Here is a 27,148-nt window from a genome sequence, read left to right on the forward strand (position 1 = left end):
TACCTACAAACGCCCCTCCTTGCGAGCCCTCCCTGCAGAGGGGCAGGGAAACAAAGCCAGGAAACGCACCCACCATGCGGCGGTGCACCAGGGATGGGCTGATTTGTCCTTTACGCAGGGGATGAATTACATAAACCTACCGCGCCACAGCCGGAAAGCGTCTCCAGAGCTGGAAAGTATTCAGCAAGCTGCGTGCAGGAGGGGCCGGGCCTCCCTGCCCTGGTTAGCCCAGTTAACTAGTAACCCAGGATAGAGCTTTGCCAGCCACATTCAGAACAAAATAAGCAAAGGCATCCAAACCACGAGGAAGCGGATTTCACCCTTAGACCTCGCTTGTTTTCATAACAGTTCCAAACTTTGAAAAACAACAGTGATTGGTGGGTTTCCTCCCCCCCCACATTAAGGTGGATAAACACTCATTTAGGTAGCAAAGCTGATTTCCGCCCCCCAGCACACACACAGAGACTCAGAAAATAGATGCAGACGGGGGCTCAGTGTGTTCCCAGCGCAGCGGGGCCGGCCGGCTGCTGCCATTCCTCTTCTTAGGCACAAATTTCTGGGACTAAGAAAAGAGGACGAGCGAGGGAGCAGGCACTCAGCATTATGCAATGATTACATAAGCATTAGTTTACACTAGGTAGCTGGGAGTCGTGGCGTTAGCTTTGTGCCAGGGTACCCTCAGAAACAATACAGAGGCGATTACTGCTGCTGCCGCACGCCGCTAAGGCCACCAAGACAGCAAACAGCGAGCACCAGCTGAACTTCCATCTCTGCCCCCAGCCCTCATCAGGGCTTCATTCAGCACCTGGTCAAAGCGAGGCGGAGAGAGGGCATCTGCTGCTCCTAACTCAAAGGAGGTGCGTGGGAAATAACCCTGGCACAAAGCATCACCCTTTGGTACCCGTGTGCTTCTCTTCCTCTCCTGAAATGTGTTTTCACACTTGAAAAGCAAAAGTCGTGGTTTTGGTTTGGTATTTTGCAAGCTGTAAGAGAAGTTCAGCTGCGTTGCCCTTTTCTGCTCCGCTTCCTAAAGTCGTTTGGGAGGAATTTTTACGGGCTTTGTTTAATGAGGGAGGCATCGCTTGGGAGAAAAATGCAAATGCTTGAGTTTGAGCCTGTGTGCCACCGCATTCCTCTGGCACCTCTCCCACCCAGAGCAGCCAGAGCAGTGACCCAGCACTGGAGAAAGCTAATAAGAGCAAGATGAAACAGCATCACTCAAAGAACAAGCTGTTTCTGGCTCTGCCTTTTGGAATGCCAGCACTGCTCTGTGTGCTGCTACAGCGGTCTGACCATGAGCTGCCAACTTGTTTGGGGCACTCACACAGCATCACAAGGACACCCCTATCCAAAGCATGCAAGAGCTCCTTACAGACTGAAGATGGCAAGCACCAGTCCTGCCCTGGGGCTGCTCACTTTACAGCCACCCCTCTGGTCAGAAAGGAGGATGTGGGTCTGTGTGGAGGGGATAGGACTCTTCTTAAGCAAGAGCCACCAGCCCATGCACAGCCATTCCCCATCATTTACAGTGCTCCCTCAAACAGAGATGCCTTCCCACCAGCAGCACACTGTAACACACCTCACCCCGGACATTCTAACTTGACGAGCGCAATGCTGCACAAGGAAGGCTCAGCTCATCTGCACTACTGCTCTCCTGTGTCTGCACCAACGACCCAAAATATCCCTCCACCCCCCAAAAAACCTGGAGGGTCTCTAACCATGCATTCTCCCCCCGCTCATATGGCCTGCAGTCTCACTTCCAAAAGCATCCTCACCCCCCCACGCCCTTCTTCTCTTTATACACCTATTATCCAGACTGAGTTACATAAGCCACTTGTTTCACCCAGATTCTTCACTTATCCAAACTCACTTTGCAGTGTAATTCCTTTCTCTTCTCACCTGACACTGCCAGAACCAGCCTCCTTGTCCTGCCTCCACCACCAGAGAGATGAGAAAGCAGGGAAAGATGCATTCTTTGCAAGGACCCACACCTCTCCACTAATGGACAACAAACACCGTATGGTTTCTCTCCATAACAACTCCTCTTGAAGACCACAGTGTCCCAAACTTGTACAACAAATGGAGCTGGGACTCCTGGGGACCACTGAGCAGCCCCCTTAGAACTTGGGAGGTGGAATGAGGTGGCTTCTGCAAGGACCCAAGCTCACAGTAACACATTACATACATTACACATTTAGAAAGTTCTTCAAACCAAGTTTTTAATTCTGACACACAGCAACCAACCCAAGAGGCAGCCATCCCCAAACCGTGCACTGCTGTGAAGGTCTCACCAGCGTGTTCCAATGGATGGAAGGAGGAAAAAGAAGCCAAGCAGCCCTCAGCCCACTGGCACCAAGGAGGCAATGTGGGGTGGGCAGCCCAGCTCTGCCCAGCAAGGCACCAGGCACTTCATGGGGGCTCTTAGAGCTCCGATCAAACAAGCTGCTGGGGAAAGGACTCACTGAGCTGAGGGAGTGGGGGAGACTATGATGATATAAAACAACACTGATCATCAACAACTGCCTCCTCTTTCACTAAGTGCTGCTTTTGCAGTGCTATGATACAACAGCAGAACAAGAACAGCCAGATCCAGTGCATCACATCACTTCAGTCTTCAGCATTAGAAGCACAAGGAAAAAGTTTCCTTCTCATACCCCCTTCAGCAAAGCAACAAGCACTGCAAGGCTCTGAAAATTCAACTGTTTCCAATGCTGCCTGAGACTTAGGAAACTGCAGCTCCCGGCACACAGAGAGGGTGCTCTGCAGGAAAGCAGGATGGCAAGAAAAGCAGAAGGAAACCAAACCTCTGGGTCCTACCTGGGAACTGCTGCGACTCATCCAGGAGCAACATGCTGCCCGGTGCGCTGACTGCTGCCCGCAGCTATTCTGGGCTCAGGGTCTTCTGTCTGAAAGTTTCCAGGCACTCCCAACAACTCGTTATCTCTGCCTGCAGCCCCAGATCGGCTCCCACTGGCTGCTCAGCTGGCAAGTGGGAAATGCCTCCTGATAAAGCAGTCCAGGGTACAGGCAGGGAAACCTGTACTTAAGGTTTCTGAAAATAACTTTGGTAAATAGCTCCCAGTGCGCGAACCCACCGAGCCGGGACTCAGCGTGCAGACATCCTCCCTGAACTCAGCCGAGGCGGAGCGGGGTCACTGTTATATAACTGGTTAAATACGCCTCGTGTTCAGCCTAAATAAAAACTGTCACCGTCTCCTCCCCGGCTGAGCGTCAGGCAACACAGCCCTGCCCCGGGGAGCTGCTGTGCCGGGCACCGCTGCCCACCTGGCTGCGGGATGTGCCTGGGAAAAGGGGTTTGGAGGGCAGGAGGGCGGTGGGGAGGTGCGGTGGGTGAGTGCAGGGACCGGCTGGTGCTGCGGGGCTGCACGCCGCTGGGATCGGGTCCCATTCACGCAGCCCGCAATCCAGTTCAACTAGTGGCAGGGATCGAGCCTGGGAATAAAATAAAAATCCTTACATAACCGTAGGGCTCCGGCGGGGCCCCGCACAAGGGGAATCCCAACAGACAACAGGACGGTCTGGGAAGGGGCCGGAGGGATGGATCACCACTGTGCTTCCCTGCTGCACAGCACCAAGGGGGGGGGGGGGGGGGCTGGGGTGCAGCAGCATACAGCCCTCTGGCTCTGACAACAATCTGTATCTGCGGCGTGGCGAACTGCTTGCACTGTGCCTGCTTCCAAGAAACCAGCACAGCCAAACCCGAGCAGTTCAAACCTGTTTGCTCAATAACAGGGAAAAGAGCATCCCATTGGTCTCACTGAGTTGGTAACTCCTACAGCACTGCCTGCCTGTTGAATGCTCGCAGTGCAGCAAAAGGGCTAGGAAAGAAAGTTCCACGTTTATAAGGAAAGGACCTAGCAGGATTTGCATGGCATGTTTAGCTCTGAGCACACCGTGCCTTCCTCCCCACCACCTCATCTGCACTGTGCTGCGACCAAAACCTGAAGGTCTGTAGGTCCTGCCCAGCCCCACAGCACTGCTGGCTTCTTTGTGCGTCCCTCCACAAACAGAGCTACAGACAGGAACAAATACAACCTGGGGATGACGGATGTGTGACGAAGGCAGCTTGCTCTCAAAGCCAGCTCTTTGCTTGAGACAACTGGCAGGCTTGAGCTACAGGTGTGCAAGCAGGCAGGGCGCAGCACTGGCGCTCCTTGTTATGAGATTCACCATTAATGAGACCACCTTTTGTGAGAGCTACCACTCAGAGGGTGGTGGAGCACAGAGCATGCTTGCTACCAGCAAAGTATCCACAGTGCTGCAGGGTATGTCTTTAAAACAAACCCAACGTGCTGTTTTCATACCTAGAGCCATCTGCATTTTACCAAAGAAAAAGACTGTGAAGTTAGTTAGAAGAGAGAAAAAAGTAGCCTAAAAAGAGGCTTGTTACCAAGATAGGCTTTCTCCTAGTCAGTCATCTCCTTACCGCTAAGTCCATTTACTGAATAGCTTTCTATGAGGTCAGCCTTGCCAGCAGGAAGAACATTCTCCTTCTCCTACATCACCTGTTGGGTTGAAGAATCATTTGCTTCTTAGTAAACCAGAGAATGGTCACGGCTGGAAAAGATCTGTAGAGATCCCCAAGTCTGGACATCAGCCTATCATCACCATTCCCACTACACATTGCACTATAAAAAACAAAACACTGAATATTTGGAGGCTACCATGGAAAAGCCATCAATATAATGAGTTTTGGACTGAGCTGTGAGGTATGAAATGCAAACCGTATTGTCTTGTTGCATTCATATTCATGCAAATCTTGGTTTATTGGCCTTGCTAGCTAAGGTAATTCTCCAAAAGAAACCCGAAAATCCCTAAATCAGGAGGAGCAGCTTGGGTTTGTACATGATGCAACAAAAATCTACAAGGCTTGCTCCAAAATTAATGCCTCCTGTTTTATTCTGTTTGCCCACAGTGCCAGAGGAGGATGTTGGTGGGATGGTGGGATGGTTGAACCTTCCCACTTCTATTCCATGGCATGTTGTGGCCATACAAGAGATGGCAGCAGAGGGGCAGTGTGAGAAAATGGCATCTGACATGGAAGTACGTGGAAGCCCCCCAATATACAACCCCAGCGTTCCTATCTTCCACTTACACTCAAGAAATTGACTCACATCTCTTCCTACATTGCTGCTGCTGCAGTCGGCACCGTGCACTGTAGCAGGGGGATTCTGTACACCACTTCCCCTTAAGCCCAATGTTAACACGAAGCCCAACTAAACGTACACAAAGTGTCACTTTAAAACTACTTCCAATAGTTGAATTAAGTATTTTACACACGCAAAGGTTACCTTCCAGCTGATTTAACTACAGAACTCGTTTTGATAGAGACCAGCAGTTTTTTCACCTAACCCCAAAAGATGCTACCTCGCAGCTTTCAGCTGCCCCGTCCCTGTTTGCATATTAGTGAGTGAGCACAATGCCTTGGTACTCCTACTCTGGGATTTTTCTCTGCTCACTGACTGAACTGCAAGCTGAAGAAAACATGAATAAGGCGTTTTCAGCATCCGTAGCACGAACTGCTGAGTGCTGCACTGAAAAACTGCATGACGATGGACGTTGGTGGCGATATAGTGCTGTGGGTTCCTACAAAGCCTACAGCAACAAAATAAAACCGAGCTCATAACTGCGACGTGATGCTTTGTTTCAAAATCCAAAGAACAGATGTCGGTTAATTAAAACAGTCCCTTCTTCTTCCTTCCAAATCGGCTGCCACTTCTTGGCCAATAGCAGCGTTTGAGCAACAGACGGCTCCACAAGTTTTATTGAGCCAGTCATTAAGAGCAGTACAATGCCAGATACATTAAAAGGGAAAAAAGAAAATCAAATGGCAGTGACCCCTTGCATAGTTTAAACTCCAACGCAGAGCAAACAGAGAAGTGTTTCTCCCTGCCTGGTAGATGTGAAAATAAAGGAAGCACTGCATAAATTGCATTGCATAAAATGCAGCGCGGGGGATTTTCAGTGTGGCTTCACCATGCGACCTTGGCAAAGCGACTCTGCCACTCCTTCCTTGTTCAAGAGGGAAAACACCGCGGTACAAACGTGCTAATTAGCTTCCCTGTGATTTCATCGTGCTTTCACAAGCTGTGGATGGTGCACGGTGCCTCTCAGCAAAGCCAACGTGTGGTACAAAGCTGATCACTGCAAGCAAAACGCAGGTAAAAGGTAAGAAGGCTGGTGAGCATGCTGTCCCCCTTTGGTGATCCTCTGCCTCCCAAACAACACATTTGTGGCCAATGAAACACAAACCTTCAATCCTGCCAAGCCTATCAGAAAAGCAAGAAGCAGCGGGACGCTCCTGCTCCACCAGGAAGCCTTGCAGTAACTGTGCTCAGCTAATGCTCACTCACCCACACCCCGTGCCCGGCTGCTGCACCGATGTTGGTGCAGCTTTAAGAGCGCTCGGCACGTGGGGAGCAGTAAAAAAACCCTGCAGACGCTGCACGAAGCCACGGCCGTGGGCACAGCAGCACTTCTATTTTGTGCTCCCGCATACGCAACAGCTCCAAGGGAAGGAGAATAAAAAGTGGGAGGGGGGGGAGCACACGCTGAGTCCTAACAGCGCATCATCTGACGGGATCAGGCAGCGGCACGCAGCCGGCGGGTCAGGAGGATGCAGGGCTCTGGCGTCATCACCTCCTTTTAAAGCAGAGAAGTCATTCCGGAGGGTTATGCAACGTTCTGACGTCGCCAGACTCGGTGCCACCCTCTCCAAAAGGCAGCTGCCGTCAGAGAGCCTGCGAGGGGGCAAGGAGACACGGGCACCTTCCTCCTGAGCTGCTGCTGAGGGCAAGCAGAGATGGGGCAGAGGCAGCAGCTGGCACAATGCTCTGTGCTGAGTGCACAGCATCCTTCCTCCTGACTGAGAGCTCACAGGGCTGGGACACAGGCAGCAATGGGAACTCTGCTCCCAAGGAAGCAAAGCTCACAGAGAAGCCAGTGGAACTTTGCCTTCCTGGGACAGGAAACCTTCCCTGCAGTCTCAGCGTAACCTCTCTGCGTTACTCAATAGCTGGCATTGCTAAAACTGCAAATGGCAGCGTTCAGCCCCTTTTCACCTTTGATATCAATTGCATCTTTTGTGTTTTATTCAGCTGGATTGTGGAAGCACAGAGGACAGTCAGCTCTTAACTTTCTGTCTCTTAGGAAATTAACCTAACTCTCCAATGTAAGGCTTGCAGAGGCACCGAGTGCACGCTGAGCAGACACAAAGCAACCTCAGAGGTGCTCCTGCCCCTTCCAGGGAGTAAGTATTAGGAAAAGCTTAGCCTTAGTTACAGCAAGACCCCAGAGGGAGCTGCATCCAGTCAGGGGTATCCAAAATGAAAGAATAGAGATGGGAATGTCCATCGAGAAGGAAAGAAATTGAATGATGTCAGCCATCACTCCCCTCAGTACCCAACTGGTCATTTGCCAATTAGATTACAGGATCCATACTTACAGGTATCCATCACTGGTGCACGTACACACAGTGCAGCAGGGTTTAAAATTCAACTCCTTAAGGTAATCTTACAGACCATAGAATAGCACCCTTTTAACCAACAAGACATTCCTCCAGCAGGAGCCCAAGGAAAGCAGAGACCTTCACAAACCTGCCTCACCAGTGGCTGTCTCCCAAATTAAGAACTCCTGCTTTGGCATCTTGGGAAACTCAAAACCATGATTCAAAACCAAGCAGGATGCTCAAGTTCAAACAGAAAGCAGCCATTGGAAGGCATTCTGGAGCACACTCCACAAATAAGAGATGACTCTACTTGAAGCTGACACAACATTATTAAATGTGACAGGCATAGCTGAGCGGTTTTAAGGGGCTTGGATGAGGAAGAGTGTCTGTCTTTCCCCCTCACCAATCTTCAGTGTAGATCCAGTTCTTCTGGTCTCCTCTGAAGAGGCGATGGCAGCACCTTTACCCTCCAAAGAGGCTGAAGTGCACCCTAAACCAGCACCATCTGTGTCTCTCTTTCATTCCCCCCTTCACATCCCTAAGCAGGGCAGTACATTTTGCATCAGCCCTTCAGCAAGGAAGGAAGAGGTGATCCTTCTGAGGTGGGAAGGAGGGCTGACTGCTTCCGCCTCCTCCTGCCCTCTGTTGGTCAAATGTAGGTGCCACAGAGCCAGCACGTCCCAAGGCAATGTGGAAAGGAAGAAGGGACGGGACAGGATGGGGCAGGATGGGACAGGCACAGCAGGCAACACAGGGCAGGAGACAAAGCTAATGGTGTGGATGTTGTAATATCCCAGTCAGAGCATCTAGCGTGTCCACTGTTATATTCCAGAAGCACTGATTTCAATCTCCATCTGCTATACCACATACTCCGTAATGCAAGCACAACCAGAGTTGTGAGAACAACATCCAAATGCCTGCACTTAAGGCACCTTCCAGACACCTGAAACAATCAGCTCTTAACAAATTTTCCTTTGAGTTATAATAAAAGAAGCGTTTGAGCCATATTCTCCAAGGCAAGAACACAAGCAACCTGCCATCACTATTAATAACAGAATGACAGCAATATGTATGAGTAAGAGATTATGATTTCCAGAATAATTAGAAGATATTCAGAAAGAGGGAAAAACAGAGCATTAAAATAAGAGTCATTCAAACCCTCCATTTGTTCCTTGGGAAAGCTTTGAGGTATGATTTCAAGGTCCCTTTCCGTTCCATCGTTCAATGAAGACTAAGTTTGTAGCACCTGAGTCTTGACCATCTACATATGGGACAGTCCACACTGACTGCAATCAAAACATCTCTGAGCAGAAGCACAAAAAACTTCACCAGCACTGAGGATGGCATAAAAGAAACTGAAGACAATTCTGAAGCCAATTAACTGCTCCCAGGAGGATTCTGATGAACGAGGGTCACAAAGAGGACTACAGACAGATGAAACAAAACCATCACAGAATCACTTTGGTTGTGACAGAGCTTTGAGATCACCAAGTCCAACCACCAACCCGACCTACCAGCCCATCACTAAACCACACTCCTTAGTACCACGTCCACAAAGTGATCCTCTTAGATTTGAAGTTAGCTATACTTCATATACTTCATTCATATACTTCCAGATAGGAGCATCCTAATATTCCATCAGGCAGAACTGAAGCTGAAACGATCCAAAACCTCAGAGGCAATCTAGCTTTGCTCAGATTGCATTTGGTAGTTTTCTCCTTTATCTAATAAACACAAAACCACTCTGCATTATCAGTATGCAAATACGTATTTTCTCCTCATTATTTCCATTGCTTTATCAGTCACTGAAGGAATATTCAATATAAGCATGCTATGTAGCATTCTGGTGGACACCAAACAGAGCCACTCCTCTGCTAATACAACGTCTGCTAAAATGTCACAGCTCCTCAGGCTCTGCTGGCTGCATGCTCCCATGAATGAAGCGACAAGGTCACTGCCAGCCTCTGAGCCATCTGCAGCCCTGCAACCACCTCCTTTCTGACCGCAATTAACACTTCTGCTGCTGATTCCTCATGAGAAAATCACCATGCGACACAAAAAAAACCCCGGAGGAATAAAATTCATTTGTACGAACCTTATCTCAACATTTGAAATCACCAGAACATCTTCAAGTGATAAGAAGGAATAAAAAGACTCAAAGACAAAGGACTTAAAAACCAATAGTATTTTTGGAACTGGGACAAGACAGCAGTCCCTGTATTTAACACACTCTATGCTAAGAAAAGGAGGCCCGTTCTCATTAGTACACTAAAAAACCTGTACACTAAGAATTTAAATCACAATTGAAATAACTGAAAATGGATCATCAAGATTTTAGTGGCATGCCTACAGCATTGGGCTGTGGTTTCATGACACAGGGAGCTGGTGGCAAGAACAGCACATGGAATTCCCATCTGCCACGTGCTGCTACATCCCCTACCAACAAACACTTCTGGGATCGGGTCACAAACCAGAACCCAGCCTTGCTTAAAAGATACTTTCCAGAGCACACAGCCGTTTTAAACATTCTAACCCCCTAACAGACTACACTTGTGGCTCATAAGAAGATTATCTGGGCCAGAAGTCCAATTTTTACCTACACTAAATCCCAACTTAAACTAGCCACCCAGATATGCACATCCCCCTACGAGTTCCCAAACAAATCCTAACCCTTGCACTACCTGCCAAGGCATCACTCACCAAAATTAGCAACACCAGCTTTGTGTAACAGAAGTACGCACAGATTCATGGCCCCGTTCACTTACCACTCTCATCAAGTAAGTCCTCTTCATCATCCCCATCATTGTCCTCCTCCATCGCCTCCTCATCTTCCTCCTCCTCCTCTTCCATATCCTCCTGCTCCAAGTCCGGGTCCAGGTCCGGATCACTCCCTGAGATTGACTCGTCCGACATGATTCCCAGTGGTGCTCCTTGTGCATTACCTGCTCATGTTCTACCGTGAGGCAGCCCTGCGACAACAGAAAGCAAAGAGGTCAGTAAGGAGCCCTGAAAATCCCAACCTCTGAGCACCACGGCTCAAAATGTCAGCACTGCTACTGCATGGATGTCCTAGTAATCTTTTAAGTAAGAGTTACATCAGACTGTACACGAAACCCTGTGTAGAAGGCAGATGCCATAAGCAATGTACCATGATGCAGGCCCAGCCTTCTAGAATCAATATACCAACCAATCACTCAGAAAGCATCTCTTTCTTGGTATCTTTGACATGTACACAGCAGGAGGACTCTGGTATTTATGTCTGGTTATACAAAGATGCAAAAATAAATACATTACGTGAACAGTTTCAGAATGCTGCAGTCCAGACACGAAGCACAGGAAAAAAGGATGGACTCAGAATTCCCCACTGCTGTGCTACGCTGATCCTCAAGCAGTGCAAGCATCACTGCAGGATGCAGGTGGCAAGCACCTCGTGTCCCAGCCATACCCACTGCTCCCCACAACCTGCAGCCACCAGAGCAGGGACAGCGTTACCTTAATGACAGCACAGGCAGAAACCAACCAAGATCCCATTTGTAAAGGCTGTATGTTCCTCTGTAAAGGGGAGCAAGGAGAAAAGCAAACATAAAGGAGGGATGGATCAGAGGGAATTGCAGAGTCACAGGTTTATCCAGATCACACACTGCTGCTTCTGGGCAATGATGCCTACCTGGGTACCCCTCTCCTCCATGCACAAAGAATCATCATGGATGGATGAGAAGAAAAACACTCTTTAAAGGAAAATAAAGAAAGTATCATGAAAGCAAAGGATGCTGGAAGTCTGAAGGTTAAAGACAACTCCGGGCTCCCAGTGCAAGACTGCAAGTCTGACATGTATGCTGAATTATTCCAGCTGAAGTCATCAGTTCCTGCTTTGCCTCTCTCAGCTTCTCAATAACACTGATAAGTGCGTGTGAGAAAGAAGAAAATAAACACAAGGGAAGAGCAGGCTCTGGGGGGATTCACACTGAAATAGGAAGTGTTGCACTAGCAGGTCCTGGTAGCACTCCACCACCAGGCAGACAGCTGAAGTCCCCACTCTTACACACGTGGGACAAAACGAGCACTGCAGACATGAAGCAATCAGAAGTTTCCTAAATCCAATGCGTGTTTCAGGACATAGCTTTGCTTTTCAATAGCTTCTGATACAGAGCCCTAAGGAAAACAAACATTTTGCTCTTAGAAACAGCTGGGGTTGCACTCAAACCTACCATTACAAGGCTGCATGCATTTCTGTGCACGCAGGAGATGGGCAGTGGTGCTGTGTTGCTGTCTTTCTGTTGGCCACCTGGCATTTCAAGGGTATTGCCCATTCCCACGATGCCCACAGTGCACCACACGTGAATGCATCCTCTCCCCAATTCAGGGAGCAGAAAAGAGCTGTTGTGCTTATCCCCCTCCAGGAAGCCAAAGCATGCAATCAGCTGAACATCAAATTAGCATCCAGACAGCCTCTTGCATCCACCATATCCCATCTTTTGGCAGAGAAATAAATAGCAACTTCTAGGCTTTGCTTTTGGAGGCAGAACACTTTGGGTGGCGATTGCCATGCAGTGATGATGAGGGAGGCCCCGCTGTGGCCTGGGTAGCTTCACATGGTGATGAGTTCAGACACACTCCTGCCCTCTTGATGTTTCTCCCTCTCTGCACAGGGTTAAAAGCATCATTTCTTCTGTCTGAAGTTGAGAGAGGAACACGGAAGGTTTAACACTAATGCCGCTGCAGTGCTGAAGAGTAAAGAGGATTCCATCACCTCCCCAACCTCCAGCCAGGTCCAGTATCTGGGACTCATCAAGATTTGTCCCTCAAAGCCTGTTTTGTAACCAAGACATTAGTGGGCACCGTGGCCACTGGCCATAGAATGGAGCAGAGCAGCAGATCACAGGGGGATTTGCATGGGCAGTTTAATAAAAGCAGGTATTTCAAAGTCAGCGTTGCATAAAGCTCTTTGCTTTCTGCTGCACTGTCACATTTTATGGCATTAACCATTTCCCTTCCCCCCCCCTCCTCGTTTATATTGTTTGTGGCCTTAAGATTCCTCATACACACTGAGAGCACGTTAGCACTTCAAACTGGGAGCAGCCCTGGGCACTTTGGGGTGGGGAATTCATCCTTCTGCTGGGTTACATGTTAGCAAGGTTTGAACCATACAATGACAGAATGATACAATGGCCTGGGTTGAAAAGGCCCACAGTGCTCATCCAGTTCCAACCCCCTGCTGTGTGCAGGGTCACCAACCAGCAGCCCAGGCTGCCCAGAGCCACATCCAGCCTGGCCTTGAATGCCTGCAGGGATGGGGCATCCACAGCCTCCTTGGGCAACCTGTTCCAGTGCGTCACCACCCTCTGGGTGAAAAGTTTGGGTACTCCCTAGGCAGCCCTCAGCCAAAGCTAAAGCACACAGATGGATCGCTAACATCATGGTTTTAACATACTCTGTAAGAGTAAAAACCTTCTAACAGTTTGCAAGTAACGCTGCAACAAAGTGCTTTCAATGCTATTTAAATATCTGGTAAGAAATAAACCTGAGCCAGCGGTGCTACTGGCCAGCCTAGCAGACCTATTTTCTTATTATTTGATTTACTTTTGAACCAGACTGGGTGTAAAGCCATCCTCAGACGATTACTTCGATTCCAGCCCCTTTCTCCTTTGCAACGATTGAGTTCTCAGCTGTGACTCACGGACGCCTGGTGGCCACACACTGCTCACTGCAAAGGAAGAAAGCAATTCCCCTTTTCCTCTTGTTCACATAGCAGTGGAACTCGGTAACAGCAAAGATAGGCAAGGAGCTGTACAATCACAGAAGGGAGGGCATCTGCTTGGTGCATACCACCCCTCTGGGGACAGCAGGTGCACCTCTCCCACCCATGCGGCACACCCAGACTGAGCCCATATTTGATGCAAGCACTGAGGAGCCCACTGTGATCTGTGGGGAGCAAGAACAGAGAGAAGCAGCATCTTAGGAAGAACTCTCCCAACCCATCAGTTCTGGGAGATCTGCAAGACTTGCTCTCTAGGATAAAATCCTCCTTCCTGCAAGGCAGGGTGATGCTGAACACAGCCCAAAACTACTTGTTCCCCAACAAGAAAAGCATCTCTCAAGAAAGGGTGGCAGAAAGCAGAGAAAAAAAAAAGAAAAAGAGACAAAGAAAAGGGAGAGCTAATCCTTCCCCTCTGCTGACACCACAGCGCTGGAATGGGAATGTGACAATGAGCATTACATAAGGCTGCTCTCACTGCCATCCCCAATGAGACATGCTGGCATTACACAACATGGGCTGGTGGCACAGTCCCTGCCAGCCACTGCTCTGGGCGGCAGATACACGGCAGGGCCAGCTCCTGGTAGCCTTGGAAGAAATAAAAGGGATGTTCTTCAGGAGATGGCAGTGCTCACTTCCACACGGACTTCAGAAGGAGAGCTGGATAAAGGCAGAAGGAATGGACAAGCTCTATTTGTATATATGCATGTATGGATAACTATTTGCTACAAAAAGGTTGCATTACATTGCATATATATATATATATATATATATATATAGTTGCTCTAAAATTAATATTGGCTTGCTAAAAATAAACTCCTTCAAAATGCCTGAAATGCCCTCCCCAGTTACCTGCCCTATGGAAGGGAGCACTTTGTGCTGCACTCCAGAAAACCCCAAGATGTCTTGAGGTAAGCAGCAGTGATCACACCTAACAAGTACTGACATTTCTCTGTGTTAACGTCATAACTGAGCAAAAAGATCTTACTCCACAGAATCACGCTTTGTATTTTCAGCACTGTCAGTGTCTGTATAGATGGCACTTGTGTTCCTTCCTAATAGAAATGCTGGGAATAGGAAACATCCCTCCCCAGATCATAGAATTACAGAATGGCCTGGGTTGCAAAGGCCCACAGTGCTCATCCAGTTCCAACCCCCTGCTGTGTGCAGGGTCACCAACCAGCAGACCATGCTGCCCAGAGCCACATCCAGCCTGGCCTTGAATGCCTGCAGGAATGGGGCATCCACAGCCTCCTTGGGCAACCTGTTCCAGTGCATCACCACGCTCTGGTTGAAAAACCTCCTCCTAATATCTAACCTAAACAACAAGCAAGGAAGGTCCAGACAACAGCAAGATCCCTCTAGGAGTTTAGGCTCTTGTTACATGTAACTGGCAAATAAGTTATGTAATAAATTACAGCAGTGGAACAGAGAAGGGAAGGCAAAGAGCTAATCTCCTCTCAAGGAAGGCTCAGTCACTGCCACTCTACAAAGTCAATCTATGGCTCTGGATGCTGTGAAACAACAACGTTACGGCTCACCTCCTTGAAGAGTGTCCCAGGGAAAGAGCCTGACACAGCTCATAAGCAATGTTTTCATCTTTCAGAATGAGGAAAATTGCATGTTTTCTCAATGCTGAAAGGCCGAGTTGATCTATTCCATTTTCTCAGCACCGTCCCACCCACACACGCTTTTTTTGCCTCCCAGAGAAGCACACTTCATTACTGGGGAATGATTCACTGTCTGTGACTGTGTCTCCGCTCAGGAAATGTGTTCCCATCACTGGTGGTCCAGGGCAACCAGCAGCCCCTCGGAGGCAGATGCTACTCCCACTGCACACCATCACCCAGAGCTAACCACAACCCAACCTTGCCTGCGCTCAGCTGTCAGCAGCTCACCACCGAGGCTGGGAGCTTGTTTCCCATGCCTCATCCTTCTTCCTCTCCAGCACTGGACTCAAAACTAGGTTTCTGGTTTAAGCAGCTTTGAGCAAAAGACTTCAACATGAGTTTGTCCCTCTTCATTCCCAACCCCGCCTCCAACCATCATTACAGGGCAGAAAGTGATACTTATGCCACCTACAGTTTACCGAAGAAAGTTGAACACAAGCAAAAAAAGAGAGAGAAAAAATCCCAAAGCAGGAAGGAATGGAAATACAGAGTTTTGAGCTCTCGTGACATAAAGACGACACTCAGCATATGGCAGAGCTGAATTGCTCCTGTCTGCAAAGCAATCAGACAGCAAACTTATTTTTACTGGCTACTGCTATAGACTAAAAATCCATTGGAGGATTCAGAACTGTTAGCAGCATGGGTTTCTTCCAGAGCCATTCCTTCCAACAGAACATCCTGCTGGCAGAGAGTGGAAGGATTTACAGTGAGTGCCACTCATAAAGGGCACCTTTCTGATTCTGAGATGGAGGTTACCAAAAACTTCCATCTTCACCCTTCCCACTGACCAGACCAAAACAAATCAGCCACATAGATCCCTTCCTTCCCTTCACAAACCCTAACTTAACATGTTTCCCTCCTGCTTGGAACCAACTGGATGGAAGAGCCTTCCATGCTTTTGTCTTTAGCCATGGATGTGCCACTCGCTTGCCTCCAAATTATGAGTATCTGACTCTACACACTTGAACTTCCTTTCAGTAGAGTCTTAAAAGCTGAACAAGTTTGGCAAAAGAGCCTCACAAATAGTTCTAACACAGAAATGACCTGGGGGACACCACACCACACTGGTAGAAGTGACAACTGCCCACTCCCAACAGATGTTAAACATTAGTTACCCTTACGAACAACCATAAAGGTATATCCAGTGCTACGACAGGAAAGCTCAACTAAAAAGGGACTCTGGTAAATGAGCACCATGATGGTGATGTACACAAGTAGCTTCTGGCTAGTGGACACAGCTCTGAAGGAGGAGAAGTGCCGCTATCTGACAAGCTCATAACATGACTTAATGCTGATAAACATTAGGAATGGCTTTTGTAACTCTGGTTGGCACTGTAAAGACACCGCTGTACAAGCATTCACACCACATTCAGCCCAAACGTTGCTCCAAGATGTACAGCATCCACCTGTGACCTTGGGAGAAAATACCTTTTGTATTGAGTGGGTCTCAGTCAAGGGGCTTTCCCAAGCCCCCACTTCACCCATGGGAGCTCACCAAGTAGTGCTGCAGAGGGGACACTACAGCCCAACACCCTCACACCCACCTGCTGAGAGCCCCTGAAGTGTAATAAGAGGAGAATATCTCGCCCCACTTTTATTTTTCCTCACTAATGAGTTATTCATTAGTGACCAAATTAAGGTTGCAAACTCATTTTTCCTCATTTATCTAATTGTAGGAATTCCTGGTCATCATTCACTGGCAGCACCCTGACATTTGAGCAGTACCCCTTTCCTTTGGATGGGTACTTGGGTACAACCAAAAATGGTGATGGGGCACTTCCAGAGCAGATTTACTGGCATGCTGAAAAACCCACCGTATTTCTTTCCTAGTCCCTCTTTATTAAAGGCAAGTGGCAGAAACTGAAGTCTGTTCAAGAGGCTGCACCTGCTCATGGCAATGGTTCATACAGAGGTTGCACACTGACAGCAGGGGATAACAGCTTTGTACCTCGCCCTGTTCAAATAAGCATTTCACTGACCAGAAGCATTGATTTAGTTGAAAGTTAAGACCTCCTTTTCTCTGTGTTGTTTTAGTTTGGTTTTTTATGAGTGCCATGGTAAGCAGTGGAGGAAGGAAAAGGCACCTCTAAACAACCGGATTGTTTCTTTTTCAAGGGAGAGTCAGAAAAAAAGAATTCAGAGTCTGCATGACTAAGCAGATCACCTATTTCCTCAGGGTTCTCTATTCATTTACTCATTATCTGGGTCTTACTTCTTTCAAGCAGTTAACTACTGTCCTTACAGCATAAACAAGCTCCGAAGGCACAGTAAGGGCCTCCCTGCTCATGCTCCCTTGAGAACAGGATGTGCAGTCACAGCGGACACGGACTCCAGGCTGGCTACTGCAAAGCTCCCGATGTGCTGCCTTGTACTGCTCTGTAGCTTCCAAAATAAAAATAAATTAATAAGGAATCCAAACCGCACAGCTTCCCCACAAAGCTCATGCTCTCTATTCCATGCAACAGTTACCTTGCAATGTATTAAGGAAATTGCTTTACCCTGTTTAGAGCTTGTAACACACTTCCTACAGTGGTTTTGTAGGGTTCACTTTTGGCTCCTGCCCCCTCCATTTGTTGATAACTATGGACAAGAAACTTGAAGCCCAACTGATGATGCCACTCTAAAAAGAACCGAGTTTAAAGAAAACATCCCAAGCCTCCTGCAGCCCAACAGCCCCTGCCAACCCCCCCGACCTCTCACTCATCCTACACCCAGTAGCTGCATCAAGGCTCTCTGTACACCAGCACTTCTTCCAAGGAAGGAACACACAGCCCCTGCACTACTCCTGCAAAGGAAAAGCATTTCACCCCGGTGTGAAGTACTCACAGTGCAAGGGTAATCTACATCTCCAGACAATCACGTTACACTACAAATGCAGTTTCTTTTGCTTTCGACATCCACTGATGCAAATAATAAATGATAAGCATAAATAAACCAGAATAATATGGTACGGCAACAAAAATCTTACACTCACCCCACCAGAGTCACAGCAAATGCTCTTAGCCACCCCAATCGCAAAGTAAACTACCAACAGACCTCCTCCTGTAAGTCCTTAAGGTATTTAATGATCACTTCTACCAACATGTGGGTACCAGTATGAAAGGGGCAAAGAAGGGATAAAGCTCTGTTCCAGGGAGTGGGCTGAGCCAGGGAACTGCAGGCAGCCCAGAAGGGTCTGCAGGGCAGGACGGCTCCTCTCCCCCAGCACTGCTGCAGGACTAGGAGAGGCAGAGCTGTGTCTGGGGACAAAGAGAAGTGATGCAGCCTGCACTATCCGAGCTGCAGAGAACAAGTGGGTAACTGCTGCAACCTCCTGAAGAGGTGCTTTTGCCCATCACACCCACAGCCTGAGACCAGGGGCTAATTTTTAGTATCTGAAGAAAGGAAAATCACTTCCTTCAACTCTCAGCCATCCTTTGTGTTCGTGTTCTGCTTAATTACATCTGAGATAAGGAGATACTCCTGGGCTATCCTAGAACACTGACCTTTTCCCGAGATCAATATCTTATTTCATTCTTGTTCAGAAACCTTTGCTTCGATCTCAGTCTTCCCTACCCCTTACTGCATGCTTCAAACCCATGGCTCTTTGCACACGATGCTTTCTTTGCTTCAGCTCCCATACCAGCAGGTCCCCCAACCCATCCTACACAACTAAGGGCCACAGTGGAGTTCTGACCATACATACATACCCATATGCCGTGCCTTCCATTCAAGTTCCCTGCAAACTCTGTGCTTGTTTCGTCCCCCACCAAACTTCGCCTGAAGTGTTCCAGGCAGCACAACTCTTCTTATGCCAGGAGTGAGGCTGCAGCTCCAGAAGCCTGAAAGAAAACTAGTTCTGCTCTCCAGTTCCACAGGTAAAACCTTCCACATGTTACGACCTCACACTAAATGTCACAAACAAGTGAATATGGGGGTGAGGAGAGAAGAGAAAGGTCCCCTCAGCAGCTGTGAGAAAGCCACCAGTCTGGGAGAGGATGCACATCAAAGCAAAATGAAGCATACAGACTGGCATCCTTACCTCCCGAGTTCCACAGTCCTTCCCCCATCCCAAAGTCACCCCCAGGCCCCCGGACAATTAACTCTGCTCTCCCCCAACCCTCCCTGTTATAAACAATAAGAAGCGGAGCTGGCTGACAGTACTGGGCAGCAGCAGCATGAAACGGATGGGAATTCAAAGGAACAGCCAAACACTGTTTGTTTCCCCTCTGCCCCATCCTCTTCTCTTGTACCTTTTGATTTCCTAAAGCAGCAAACAAAAATCATGAAGCCGCCCACAAAGAAAACAAAACTCAGAACCTGTGAAAGAATTCCAACAGCCTCAAAACGGGTAGGTTTGAGTTTCTGTTGGCTAGCACATAGCACAGCACAACCTTGCTAACGTGAAACCTAAAGGCAGTCAAAAACAAAGGCAAGAGCAACACCTTTATTTGCCGTAAAAACCCTTTTCTGTAAGCTGAACTTGAGACTTATTACATTAGTTAAACCATAGAACGGTTTGGGTTGGAAGGGACCTCTAAGATCATCTCATTGCAGCCCCTGCTGTAGGCAGAGACACCTCCCCCCAGACCAGGTTGCTCACAGCCCCATCCAGCCTTTTCATTCCTATTTCCTCTCCTGCAGTGCTTGTGGTACATTCTTCCACAATAACAACAGCTGCAGTTAAAGCAGCAAAACCTGAAAGACCACAGGCGGCCACTGCAAGCACAGGGCAGCGGACTTCAACAAATTTCATACTTCGTAAAACCAAAGCAGCAGAGCAGCAGGCTCAGAAATACAAGAACCATTACTTTCAGAACCATTTCTGTTCCCAATGGTTATGAGGAGAAAAAGAAGAAGCCTCGAGCTTAAGTTTTCAGTGTTCTCCCGCTGCAAGGCTGCAAGTAAAGGAGCTGCTCACTTCCAACTTCTAGCCCCTTCACAGGCTTCTTTTTGTCAGCAAAATGGGCCCAATGAGATGACTGTGAGGGCAGTGAGAGACTTCTTCCATGAGGCAAGGAAATTCAGATTAACATCTAAACGGCCTTCCTCAATTGAAGGGCTTTATTTGCAAGCCCTGCTGCCCAGGCTGGCTCAGGAGTGCCTTACAGGAACTCTCCTCCTCCTATAGGGACAAGCTGAGAGAGTTGGAGCTGTTCAGCCTGGAGAGGAGAAGGCTCCAAGGAGATCTTATAGAGACCTTCCAGGACCTGAAGGGGGCCTACAGGAAAGCTGGGGAGAGAGTTTTTATGACAACAGGTAGCAACAGGATGAGGAATAATGGTTTTAAACACGAAGAGGGTAGATTTAGACTAGATATTAAAAAGAAGTTCTTTACTATGAGGGTGGTGAGACACTGAAACAGGTAACCAAGTGAAGCTGTGAATGTCCCCCTCCCTGGAAGCACTCAACACCAGGCTGGATGGGGCTGTGAGCAACCTGGTCTGGTGGGAGGTGTCCCTGCCTATAGCAAGGGGGTTGGAATGACACAATCTTAAAGGTCCCTTCCAACCCAAACCATCCTACAACTGTTCAAATCTCTGCCTTTTACCTTCATTTGAATTATATATGAAAATACTGCACCAGACCTAACAGAAATCCCTCAACAACCCTCCATTCATACTGTCTACCACATTTACTCACTGTGGGTGCACTCCTTTATTTTGCTCTTTTTGAACAAATCCTGCCACCAGCCCTCAAGCGATTCCTTTTCAGGTAATATCCATTTCCTAGGCTGACTCCATTTCCATTGTGGAGGGACGGATGTACAAGGCAGGACTGGGGTTTCCCAGCCCTGGTTGGCTCTGCAGACTGGGCACTCCATCACCCATACTGGCTGAGCAATGGAAGGGTTCTCCTGTGTCTGTTAATCAACTCTGCCCTTGTGGAGCTCCAGTTCCTTGTTAATTAGATCAAGCCATCTCTCCATCAGGAACGCCAGAGTAATGCTGTCCGCTTATTATCTGCCAAATCACTACAAAGCACCTTTAATTGCATTTAGAAGTTCAGCATCTCTCTCAAGTCTCTCCTTCCATAAAGTGTGTTGCTTGGCACGTTAGGCCTTCATCAAAGCCCTCCTAATTCGGCACAGATTTGGATGTATCTGTGACACCATAGAGCCCATGGGTACGCTGAGCTATACCGACGTAGATCCATTCATCCTTTCTCTGTTTCCACACTCCAATTCACAGACCTGCGGAACAGCAGCTCTTGGACACAGCCCTGACTACCTGCACGCCAACGTGAGCACGCGGAAAGTGCTGTTATCACATCTAAGTCATGTCATACCTCTTATTTTTTCCTTCTTCGAGGCAATTCTGGCTACCTTCACATCAGCACGAGGCTTTCGGAGGTGTCAGGCTGACCCCAAGCCAGGCATTCACACTGACTGAGCAAGAACAACATTCAAATTATCACTGCTGCTCCATGATCACAATAGCGCTGAATGAGTCTCGCTCACAGGACTAAGCTGGCATTCTGCTCTTTAACGTCAGACACAAAACTGAGGCAGTGGTGTGTCAGTGGTGTGCCTGACCTCCACCGAGCTCTAAAAACCTATTTTCCATGCATTGAGGAATTCATCAAATCAACTATTTGTTACAATTTAGACCCACATGGCTGAAAATGTGTTTTTCCACACCTTCTTTAGGAGGAAGTTTTTCCCCCAGAGGGTGGTGACGCACTGGAACAGGTTGCCCAAGGAGGCTGTGGATGCCCCATCCCTGCAGGCATTCAAGGCCAGGCTGGATGTGGCTCTGGGCAGCCTGGGCTGCTGGTTGGTGACCCTGCACACAGCAGGGGGTTGAAACGAGATGAGCACTGTGGGCCTTGGCAACACAGACTATTCTAGGATTCTATAATTCCTGGTTTTCCAGAACTTGTTTCAACTTCAGACGTGCTCAACCTGCTGGTAGGTGCACACCACCAGCATTAGCTGGCTAATGCAGCTCAAGTATCAATCAGCACTAACTTCGTTACTCAGAATGAGGAGGCACCAGCTGCTTGCTTTAAAGGCACATCGATTGAAGCACTGCTACTTGCTGCAATGCATTTAATTCATACCCATGGACAGCATTACTTGAAAACACCTCCTCTATCACAAGGCACTTCCATTCCAGCTTCGTGCTTGGTTGAACAAGATGCTGCTCAGTACACATGCAGCCACTCCCTCCTCCTGTCCCAGTGACCTGATCCCACTGCACAGAACCATTTGAAACAATGCCATTTTGAGAAAGTCAAAATGCAGGCTGCCTTGGAGGCACGGCCAGCCAGGGATAACCTGCTGTGCCCCCACACACCACCACCACCTGGAATCCGGGGGGGAAGGACAGTCAAGCTGCCATTCAGAGGTTCAAAATGTGTTGTTTGACGCATGAGTGTGCATCTGCACAAGTGCATGCATGACTGAGGCTCTCTCTGGAGCTGCGTGGCCATGTGCACATGCATATGACGTGCCTCCATATGCACGCATACGTGCACACAAACAAAGCAGCGCGAATGGTGGGCAGCATGCTGAACGTGAGTCAGCAGTGCGCCCTGGCAGCAAGGCGGGTTAACAGCATGCTGGGCTCCACTGGTAGGAGCACGGCCCTATTGTGAGGAGTCATCCCTTCCTTTCACCTCCATCAGGAACACCAGGAGCAGCTTTAACACCCCAGAACAGCAAAGACAGAGAGAGTTCAGCAGGGGCTCCCCAGGCACTCAGGTCAGAGGCACCACTATGGGAGGAGAGTTGGGGCTGCATGCAGGAGGAGGACACAAAGCAGTGGTCCAACTGCAGCAGCAGAGGCTGTGACCCGACCTCAAGGAAAGGCTGATCCCTACCAGCTCCATCACAGCCTGGGGCACGGGGGGGGGGGTCATTGGGGGGCTTCAGCGCTGAGGGAAGAAAGAAAAGCTGAACCCAGTGCTGCTGTGCACAGAGCAGCAGGTTGGGCTGTGCACACCTGAGGTCCCTCCTGGCCTGGATTAACACCATGACACCAACTTGGATTCCAGAGAGTGCAATCACAGCCTACTCCAATTTTCTGATCGGATTATAAACTTTCAGACCTTCACCAAGGCAGGAAGCACGTGTTTGGTTCTCATAGCACACCATGTCCCAGCTCAGGACACTGCTTTCCAGTATCAAAACTGCGATGTGGACAGATTAATGGGACTCAGAAATTACCGATAACTGAGGTGTAGAACAAGGGGAGCACGGGGGCCAAACATTCATGAGATAGTGAGGAAAAAGGTGGTATTTGGTCAGAGACAGAAAAGACAGAACACTACAACCACATCAGCTCTTCCTTAAAACGGCAACCTTGTTTTCCTCGCGAACCTCACATTCAGCACCCACCATGAACAAACAAGCCCCTCATGCTGATGCTGCGAGGACCATGGGATAAAAGGCTGCGCTGTTCACTCTGTGTATTTAAGATGTATGCATTCATACCTGGGGAAGAAAGCCGCCTCACTCAACAAATGAAAGCTGCATCGGAGCTTGCTCAGAAGCCCGGCATGGGCAGAGTGGGCTGTTTTGTTTTCATCCCTCTGCTGGACGCTACTGCCCCTAGAGCAGCACTACCAAAACAAAGGCTGTTTATTCTGAACCGATTGATTTTGCATCGGAGCAGACAGAGGGCTCCAAGACTCAATCCCGGAGCTGGGAAGGGACGGAACCACCAGCTCAGAGCCCACGGGCTGAGCGAGTACCTGCCAGGCACAGCACTTGGGTCACTGCAAAGAATACCCAGCGTTAAAATCAGACAACAATACAAAGACAAGCAGAGGTGCTCACTAACATCTCGTCAGCATCAATAGAGCTCCGGTCTCCTACAGACTTTTTCAGCGACAAAGATTCCACAGCTGCACACAGACAAACCCGGCCGAGAACTTTGGACGTTTAGTACAGACGGACAGAGGAGCAGACGTGGGAACCGGGGGGGGAACGTGCCCGGTGCCACAGCCGGGAGCACTGAGAGCACAAGCAGCAGGAGCGATCCCGAGGCGGTTCAATGGAGGAAGCGAGGGAACCAGCCCCGAGCCAGCCGGGCCCTCCCCTCCCGAGCTCCCCAGCAGCACCGTTACGGCCGCGGCCCGGTACGGCTCCTCGGACGGCGCACAGCCCCGCTGGCAGCACGGGGGGCGGCCGCGGCCTCCGGGGTCTCCCCGAGGCCCCACCCCCTCTTAGGCCCCAACCGGTGCCGCGCCCCGGGGGACGCCGCCAAAGCAGAGCCGCGCCGGCCCGGCCCCGGGTGGGGGCTGCAGCCTCGGCCCCGCTCAACACCGCCCGGGGCCGGCGGGGCGGGGCGGGCCGCTCTCCGCCGGTTCGACGCGCCCCCCCCCCCACCCCGGCACACCCCCCCCCCACCCCGCGGCCTTCCGGCTCGCTCCCAGCGTGGCGGCCGCTCTCACCTCGGCGTGGGGGGCGGGCCGGGGGGGGCTGCGGGCCGCGGCGGGGCCCTGGAGCTGGCAGCCGCCCGCCCGCTCGCCTCCGTGCCGGCCTCGGCGCTCAGCCGCCGCTCGGGAGCCGCATCGCACAGCGTCCGGCCGCGCGCTCCCCCGGGCAGCAACAGGCGCCTCCGCCGCAAAGGTTCCGCGGGGCGCAGAAAGGTTCCCCCTCGGTGCGGGGGCCGAAAGGCGGCCCCGGGGAGCTGCGCCGAGCGCTGCCCTGTGCCCGCGGCTGGAGGAACAACGTAGCATAGGCTGCCGGGACCCCGCCGTGCCCTCCGGCACCTCCGGGCGTGGGGCACACACAGCTCTGGGCGGCTGTACCGCTGCCTCACCGCCAACAAAAGCTCCTCGTTCACCTCCGTTCTTCCCCGTCACGAACCAACCCTTTGGTACTCAGCGCTGTGAGAAGCAAGCTTCCCGTGCAGGACATCGCTGGGAAAGAGCGGGGTGAAAAGCGAGCCTGCAGAAAGCAAGGAGATTAACCTGAGGGTTAAGAACCTCAGTGGTTCTTTATCAGCAGCACCTTCTTTATCAGTGCACCTTCAGCACACCTGTGGGCGGCACCCAGCTGAGCAGTGCAGCCCATACAACACAAGGGATGCCATCCATATAGAACCTAGGCAGACTTGAGAGGTGGGCACAAGAAAACCTAATGAGCTTCAACAAGGACAAGGTGTTGTACTTGGAGCGTTCCCCATCAAACCTGACTGTCTCTGGTGGCTCCCTGGGCCAGAGGCTGCCTGCTGACCACAGATGAAGGTCTGGTTGTTACGGGACGGCAGTGTGCCCCCTGCCCCTCCACTTACAGCCTTTGCTTAAGTGAATACCACTGCCCACCTGCAATAGGCTTTGTACTGAGCTGGGTGGGCATCCACGCATGAGGAAACTCCCCTAGCTGGATGTTTGGGAAGACCAAAGCAGAGGGATGTGTAGCACAGCTCCTGCTCCTCCACCAGGCCCCAAATTCCAGCCTGACACAGTTCCTCTCATCCCAGGGCCGACACAGTCCCTCTGGCTCTCAAGAACCCAAGCAACATATAGGCCCAAAGGGAGCTTTTCCATCTGGGTCCAACACTGCATGGCACCATCACACCTAAGGAACAGCTTGGCCTTGCTTCTAGGCACAAACAGAGCTGATGAATATCCCACAGCTTACACTCAGCCCCCAGAATTGCCAGGCAGCCACTATCTCAGTACAAGAAAGGCCATCAGATTTGCAAGCAACAACTTTACCCTCTGCTCTCTGTACACTCTGACAGCCTGAATTGTGTCCCTATGAGCTACACGGATTAGGAGCTGACAAGGTCAATTGTGCAGTCCCTCTTCCTGAGGTTTCTACAGCTTAGCAGACAGGAAGCGTTGCTGGTGAGCATCCACATTCTGATGACCTGCCCCAAGTCTCCCCACCTTCCCTTTGTGCTGTTTTGTCCTACAATCACTCTTAATTAACGGAACAAAAATAAAACAGATGTCATCCAGCCTTCCTAAGCTGCACATCCATTATTCATTGACGTGCCCTAATTGCCTCTCATAACCACAAAGCACTTCCGCACTTGGCTATATCTTCCTTGTCCAGCAGAGCCCAATTTAGGAAGTCTCAAGCAGCTCTGGGAGAGGTGCTCTCAAAGCCCTGCCTTACACGGCCCTTCTGCTCACCGCTCCAAATTAGATCTCAGTACACGGAGCTGACAGGCCCTGGTTTCACATCCAGATGAAAGCGTCCATCAAATACCTGTGTTGCATTGATGCTCAGCATCCTGAAGAGAACTTGCCCTGCTGTAAGTACTCTCTGTTCCCTTCCCACACACCTCCTAAGCCTATTTACCATGCCACAGGTGGGAATGCTGTGAAAGGTGCCTCAGGAGAATGCCGTGTCCCATTAACCCCAGCTTTACCTTCAGGCTTAGCCAAGGACGTACCATGGAGCCTCATCTCAGAGGAGAGAACCGAAGTTACAGTGGCTCCACTTCACAGATCAGCATCGCAGCTTTCAGCTTGGATTTCACTCTGCACCTCAACAGCCAGCCTGCTGCCTTCTTCTTTCCCCACCACAAGAAGTAAGAACTTGACTCTGGAGAAGAGAAAGCAAGGAGTTTTGTGGTAGACAAGTTACAGGTAACCTTTACCTGAAACAGCCCAAATTCTGCACGCGAGTCTCTGAACTCCGCCTGTCCAGGGAAGATTCAGTGATGCAAGTGAGGAATTTAAGAACAAATGCAATCCTTTCTTAGGAAAGGTCACCCAGCTTCTCCTGGCAATCCCCACAGCAGGGAACCCAGCTCAGTCAGGGCTCACACTGCTCAGCCACCTCCTGCAAGGACCACAAGATCAGCAGTAAACCCCCCTGCAGAGCACAGAAAGCTCAGACATCCCCCTCACAGGGGGGGCAAAGCTGACACTGCAGCTCCACTTTGCTTACTTGTGAAAATCCATTAGCAAATTCCCAGCAAATCCCAAGGAAACAAAAAAACCTGGAAAGTTAGGCAATTTTCTTTGTGTTCTGCTTTGCCAGGATGAGTGGCAGTAGAGCATCTGAGCATTAAGCAAGACGAGCACAGCCTTACAAGATATTACCATATTACTGCCTGCACACTTCCAAATCCAACCTGGAAAACTACCCCTCAGAGGCAACTCTCTCCTTTTCTTTTATGCCCTCCTTCCCAGCCTGCTGATTACTGCAGGTGCAACAAGGTGAGTCAAACACACCCACCCCAACCACCCACCCAAAATGCATTGACCCTTTCCTGGCCCACGTGGTCCTTCTTCATCCCAGCACATATCACTCAGAAAGGAAGGTACAGGGCAAGAAATCACACCCTCACCTTCCTTAGTGGAAAA

At 49.9% G+C, this 27,148-nt stretch overlaps 1 protein-coding gene across 4 annotated transcripts in view; it reads right to left on the reverse strand.

The window, feature by feature from the left end:
• The window catches only part of RAD54L2 (RAD54 like 2), a 50,949-nt gene extending 24,023 nt beyond the window's left edge, over window positions 1–26,926 (reverse strand). For 2 of the 4 annotated variants that reach the window (XM_072347023.1, XM_072347019.1), the window contains exons 1-2: window positions 24,272–24,407; window positions 10,234–10,437 (exon numbers count right to left, since the gene is read on the reverse strand). In XM_072347023.1, the coding sequence (XP_072203124.1) occupies window positions 10,234–10,381 (148 nt within the window). In that variant the 5' untranslated portion in view covers window positions 10,382–10,437; window positions 24,272–24,407. Of the gene's footprint in view, window positions 1–2,817; window positions 3,436–10,233; window positions 10,438–24,271; window positions 24,408–26,229; window positions 26,382–26,884 lie in introns of those variants that run through there. The other 2 variants (XM_072347020.1, XM_072347021.1) reach the window with 2 other exon arrangements.
• Between the last annotated feature and the right edge of the window lie 222 nt (window positions 26,927–27,148).

The sequence above is a fragment of the Excalfactoria chinensis genome, chromosome 12 (genome assembly GCF_039878825.1).
Source record: "Excalfactoria chinensis isolate bCotChi1 chromosome 12, bCotChi1.hap2, whole genome shotgun sequence".
Taxonomy (NCBI): domain Eukaryota; kingdom Metazoa; phylum Chordata; class Aves; order Galliformes; family Phasianidae; genus Excalfactoria; species Excalfactoria chinensis.